Below are 6,614 nucleotides of genomic sequence, written 5' to 3'. Positions count from 1 at the left end.
TTTATGTGTTATTGCATTTAATTTCCACAACAATCCTATGAAGTGATTCAATTGTGCAGATAAAGAAACTGTCATAGAGAGGTCACACAGCTAAGTAACGTGGCCAGGCTATGAACCCAGGGAGGGCCAATTCCAAAGCCCTGTGTCTTAACCATTCTACTATGGCTAATGACCAAAAGGAACAACCTCATTAGATATCACAATCTCATTAAAAATCTCACCTGCTGATTATACACTGCCCAGCTTTCCCTTTCACAATTAAGGGAAAGATAGGAAGAGGAATTTATCATTAGAGAAAAGAAAGAGAAGATACTAACTAAACAAATACATATGGTTTGGTTCATCCATGACTTCTAATGAGTATAGGGTTAGAGATGTTACTCTTGAGAATGTAAAAAATTATATAGTGAAGAGAAGAGATTGCTAGGAAAAAGTCTCAACCAAGAATAGGAAACAAGTGATGCCAATCAAAAAAGGGCAATTATCTCTCAGTTACTCAAGTCTCCCTATCCTTTCCCATCGTCAATGTCCCATATATTCTTCTAGAAAATGAAAACTAGAACACAATAGAGCAGAATGAATAGGATGCTTTGATAAGGAGCAGATATTTGCTTTAAGTGTTTCTAAATTTCAAAAACAGGCATGTTCTGGTTCTGTGCCCAAATCACTCACTTCTGGGAATGCAGTTTCAAGCAATTAATTTATTACAATGAAAGTGCCTTATGGAGGTTGCTGTAAGGGATTTGAATGCTAGCTACTATCACCTAACTTTCTATTTTTAATGATTGCTGCACATAATACGGGTCAATAAGTAGGTTATATTATAATTCAAAGCAATTAACAGTATTTAGGGCAGATTTCAATAGAAATATCCACATATAACTAACAGAAAATGAAAAACAGTCATTAGAGACAGAAAAAGGCTGTCCATACTACAGAGGGACGGTATCTAACTTATGTCTGTAGCATGTGTTGCAGTCCTATGCACATATATCCTTCTCTTCAGTGGCTGTCCCACAATTAAATTCCTCAGCTACAGGAAAGTGTCTTTTCAGTGTAATAGCATATATTTTTCTTCAAGTCTTTCTTAATTAGCATACTCTTTGAGGGAAACTGTTCACACCAACTACAGAAACGAATTTAAAAATAGATTAAAGATTTAAATGTAAACAATAAGACCATAAAGGTGTCAGATCTCTTTTGTTATTGAGAATGGCAATGACTGAAAAGAGTGATAATAAGGGCTAGTCAGTTCAGTTGGTTAAAGTGGGGTGTTAATAACACTGAGGTCAAGGGTTCAAATCCATTCAGGGCAGCCACCAAAAAAAAAAAAAAAAAAAAAAAAGAGTGAGAATAAGCACCTGGCAAAAGGGTGGGAAAACTGATATGCATACATGTTGATAGTAGTGAAAAACTAGTCTTTTCAAGTGGCATCTCAGCAATATATTATGTATGTCCACTAATTCCATAATTCTACTTCCAATAATTTATTAAGGAGATAATCAAATAAGTGCAAAAACGCAAATGTACAGGATGTTTTCTGCAGCACTGTTTATAAATAGTGAAATTTGGAAATATACAAGATTTGAACACTAGTAAATCATACAATAGAATACTGTGCAGCTATCAAAAAGATGAATATAGTTATATGTATTTCTTCAGAAGAAAAGTAAATGACGTACTATTAAGTGAAAAATAAGCTAAAAAACAATGTCTGCAATATAATCCCCCCCCTTTTTTGTAGCTGGCCAATATGGGGATCCAAATACTTGACCTTGGTGTTATAACAGCACACTCTAACCAACCGAGCTAATTGGCCAGCTCTGCAATATAATCCTATCTTTTGTTTAAAAAGTACCTATAAAACTTGTGTGTAAGCATGCTTAAAAAAGGTCTGTGTGGCTTTACATATAACTGTATTATGGAGTGGGGTTAAAAAAAGGGGAATTATGTGAGCTTCTACTTCTTAATGCATACATTTCTATATAATTTGAATTTTTACAATAAGCTTACATAACTTTATAATTAGAAAAAATTACTTTTCCGTTTTGAAAAACAAACTCCAAAACAGCTTTTACCTCAAAAAAATTTCCTTTACATTAAACCTTAAGTGTTGTTAACTCATCACCCTCTCTTACTGGTCAGTCTAAGCATTCCTAATACCTGGAGAAAGTGTTGTCTCCCTTCAGCCCAAGGGTATATTTTTAGCTCTTGATCTCCTTTGGCTGCATAATCTTCCCTGGTTGGCATTTCAGCTATTTATATAGCAGGACAAGAACTGACTGTTTTGTTTTACAAACAACATTAAAATAACAACAAAGGCATTAATATGTAAATTTGAATATTTGGAAACACAAAAATAAAGCATGGAGGCCTAGAAAAGTAGGATAATAAATTCTTTCACCCAAATTTAGAGTCACAACAGCCCATTTTGTATATAAAGTAGTTTTTAAGGCTTTTAATTTTTTTTTTTAGTAATTCATAACCCTTATTTTGCTCCTATTTGCATAATTTCTCCCTCTCAGTTTAACGAGAAGAGAAGATATATCTACTGTATACCAAGTCAACAAGCTACAAAGTTAAAAACCAAAAATCCGACATTATTTTGTATATCCCAGAAAAGAGTAAAGTTCAAAGTATTGGGTACTATATGTGTGTGTGTATATATATATATATATTTCTTTTTTCTTTTTGCTGGCCAGTACAGGGAATACTATATTTTTAAATGGGATATGGTCAAACTGTTAACATTTTTAAAAAAGCAGTGATGAGGACAGTGATGGGACCAGAGCATGTCATATGAGGAACTAAAGATGCTGAGGACAGTGGGAAAGGGAAAAAATAGCAAAAAACAATCAACAGAAACTTTTTTTTTCTATAGCTCCCTGGCATAGAACTAGTATCAATGGATAGAAATAACAGGGAGGTAAATTATGGCTTACCAAATTATTTCTAGAGGTTTATTAAAGATATTGCAAATACCAAAAAGCACATTTTAATACTAAAAACCAAATTCTAGTCCTACTGCATATATTGTGCCATCCACCCACCAAGAACAAGAAAGAATGACAAAGAAGGTAGCAGGCTACCTTTCCAGTACACTGCAGGTGCTGTCCTGGCACGGAGAGGGAGGTCACAAACATGGTAAAGCAGCGAAGCAAGAATACAGTGCCCATCAGACTACAGAGCCTTCGCAGAAGTATTGACCTGTGAACAGGGTGACCAAAAAGGGGGAAAGATCAGAAGAAAAAAAATTTAAAAATCCCAGGTATCAAATGTTTACCTGAAGGGAGAGCAAGCAGAAAAAACACTAGACTCTTTGAAGAGGACAGAAATCCTAGAGACCCTTTAAAGCATCACTGTCCAATGGAATTCTGTGCAATGAAGGAAATGTTCTATAACTATACTGCCCAATAAGCTATCTAACATGGCTCTTGTGCACTATCTATATGTAGCTCTTGAGCATCTGAAATGTGGCAAGTATAACTGAGGAACTGAATTTTAAATTTTATTTCATTTTAATTAATTTAAACTTAAATAGCTACATGTGGCTAGTGCCTGCCATGTAAAACAGTGTAGACCTAAATTAGATTCCAAGAGCATCATTTCATTGATAAGATAATATGGTTAAGAGAAAGTAAGAGTTATACAAGGTAGAAGACTAGTAAGCTTAGAGTTAGTCCTGTTACTCATAAATTATAAAGAGGCAAAGTTAAACACCTATTATTCTAGGAATTTTTTTTTGCTCATTATGAACACTAAAGTGGTTCATCTAATACGCATTCTAACATCTAACTTAAGCTATGGTTTTTTTTAAATACTAAGTTTTGCATTAAGCATGTCTCAAACAAAAATTCTGGAGTAATCATAAACTACATCATGATACCATTTGTACTGTTACTTTTTTAAATAGCTTAAACCAAAACAGACTAAGATTCTGGAGGACAGGGAGTATAGTATACTTTATGCATTTTCAAATGCTCCTTCCCTCCCTCAGAGTACTGAACACAAGGCTAGGTATGTGTCAAAGTTTAGTGTGCATATCTGGGATGGAGCACAGGAATCTTCATTTTAACAAACACTCAGATGATTCTAATGAAAGTTGTACAAAGACCACACTTTGAGAAGCACTTTCTTTGACTAAGCAAACATTAACACTTGCACTTAACTAACCACTGTTATGCTTTGCTAAACCTACCAAGGTTTTCTACAAGGTAAAATTTTCCTGTTACAAAGAGTGGATAAATTCAAATCCATGGGGTCTCGTGAGGAAAAGTTAACCAGAAAGCAGCAGTGACACACGTGTTTTTAAACTACCTTTGGTTTTAAGCAATCCAGAATTAAAAATACTGATGCAAAATGGGACAAAATAGGAGAGAACGAAGCTCAGTATGGCCTAGAAGTGTGATAATAATAGCAACCATCAACCTTTCTTTTCACCTTCAAAGCACTGAAATACCTACTTCTCAGGACCTAAACCCCACACTGTGGTTTACCTCAGCACTTCCCAGTGTAGCAAAAGGATCAAAAATTCAAGAAAGCATCCTTATTCCTCTCCAGTGTTCCAAAGGCAGTGGACAGAAGATAGCCACAAATTTTATAGTTCTTTAGGTTTTTTCCTCACCATGCCTTATTTTTTACTTAAATCAAATAATTTCCCCCATAAAGTAGGAAAGAAGACTCCCCTTATGCTTCCCTTAATTTTTTAAAAAAAATTCTTCCCTTCATATTTCTTGGTGAAAGTGTCAGGAAGCACTTTTCCTTTTTAGCAACTTCCTATACCATCCAAAGTAAAACATACTGTGCATGTTGTATGAAATAACCTTTCTAAATGAGCCTACTCCTAGCAGAGAACAATTTGTTCCATCTAAACATCTGATCAAAGATATACCATCCAAAGTAAAACATACTGTGCATGTTGTATGAAATAACCTTTCTAAATGAGCCTCCTCCAAGCAGAGAACAATTTGTTCCATCTAAACATCTGATCAAAGATGTGGTTGGAATTTCTATCCTTCTACAGAAAGTGATATTTCTGGTTTGCTTCTAAAGAAAGATAAGGTTAGATGGCAACAGTCGGCTCAAGGCTGCAAAATACATTCAGGAAACTACTAAATATGGAGGAATTATCTTAGGCTGATTCTTTTGTTAACCAAACCCAAAACATTTTCCTGTCAATAACTACAATGTCACACTGACCAGAGAAGGAAACTGCAAAAGGAGCAAAAAGATTTGATGACTTCGATACAAGAGACTTTGATACTTCCAGGTTTTTAATGGAATAAACGAGGTACCTGTGTTTGTGAAGAAGAAGAACCAGGAGCCAAATATAGCACAGAATCATGCCACATACTTCTGTCATTGCAAAGGCCCATGGGATTCTAGGAACACTGGAACAGAAAAAAATTTAGTTTTGAACTGAAGAGAAGTAGATACACATAAATGATGTCACCCTTTTCAATAAAATATTCTCCTTATAATGACATTTAAATTGCTTTATATAATTTTTACCTTGCTTTCAGGAGATGATATTTGGTGAACCTGGGGGAAAAACTGTTTAATAAAGTTCCTCATTTATCAGACTCTGTTGTCAGTGATTCCCAGTCACGGTTCTCCAAAAAAAATTAAAACTCTTTTCTCTAGGGCCGGCCCGTGGCTCACTCGGGAGAGTGTGGTGCTGATAACACCGAGGCCCCAGGTTCGGATCCCATATATGGATGGCCTGTTGGCTCACTGGCTGAGCGTGGTGCTGACAACACCAAGTTGAGGGTTAAGATCCCCTTACCGGTCATCTTAAAAAAAAAAACAAAAAAAAAAACCTCTTTTCTCTAGCCCTATAGCACAGCGGACCTGGATACAGGACTGCCTGCAAGACAATGAGAGAAAGGCCCTCTTCTTGCACGATGTGCTCATTTCAGAATCTAGACAATCAGGATTCTGACTGAGCTTGACTACTTTTTATTTATTTTTTTTAAGTATATTTGGTTTTGTTTTAGAGGCAGAGTTTTGTGTTTTTACTTTATTTCTCTGTCCTTCTTTGTTTTGTATCCCAGTTTTCTTCTACCTTTTCCATTTGTGCCTTTTTTCTCCTCAGCAAATCTACAGCTCCTATGATTACCCACTAATAAAAAACATCACATTTCTTAATTTAAAAAGAAAGGAAGAAAGAAAGAAGGAAAGGAGGGAGGGGAAAAAATGGAAATGAAATAGTCCAAATAGGTCATTTCTGGGTGGTAGGTTTTATTTTTATTCTTTGTACATTTCCACTAAAAAGTTTTATACAATGGCATATGTTAATTTTATAACTAAGGAAACCAGGATATTTTAAAAAAGAAAACATGAAACCTGAAAGAAAAGAAAGATATTAACAGTCTACTCCAAACCTTACTCAATAACTGAAGAGAGTTATTCATCTTCACTCAGGGACATTCTATCAGAAAAAAGACTTGTGGTTTTGTTTTGGCAGCTGGTCGGTGCTGAGATCGAACCCTGGACCTTGGTGTTATCAACACCACGCTCTAACCAACTGAGCTAACCGGTCAGCCCTCATCTGATGTATTTTTTTTTCCTTTTTGTCTTTTTTACTGACCGGTAATGGGATCGCAACCCTCGGT

General features: G+C 35.4%; 1 protein-coding gene across 1 annotated transcript in view; it reads right to left on the bottom strand.

Annotated features, from left to right (window-relative positions):
* Positions 1-6,614, bottom strand: part of SAMD8 (sterile alpha motif domain containing 8) — a 17,612-nt gene that overhangs the window by 4,349 nt on the left and 6,649 nt on the right. The window contains exons 2-3 of the mRNA XM_008590018.1: positions 5,295-5,390; positions 3,090-3,207 (exon numbers count right to left, since the gene is read on the bottom strand). Of these exons, the coding sequence (XP_008588240.1) occupies positions 3,090-3,207; positions 5,295-5,390 (214 nt within the window). The remainder of the gene's footprint in view (positions 1-3,089; positions 3,208-5,294; positions 5,391-6,614) is intronic.

This window comes from Galeopterus variegatus, unplaced genomic scaffold (genome assembly GCF_000696425.1).
Source record: "Galeopterus variegatus unplaced genomic scaffold, G_variegatus-3.0.2 Scaffold5811, whole genome shotgun sequence".
NCBI classification, from domain to species: Eukaryota; Metazoa; Chordata; class Mammalia; order Dermoptera; family Cynocephalidae; genus Galeopterus; species Galeopterus variegatus.
The sequence above is the reverse complement of the archived record's forward strand: the minus strand, read 5'-3'. Positions and strand labels throughout refer to the sequence as shown.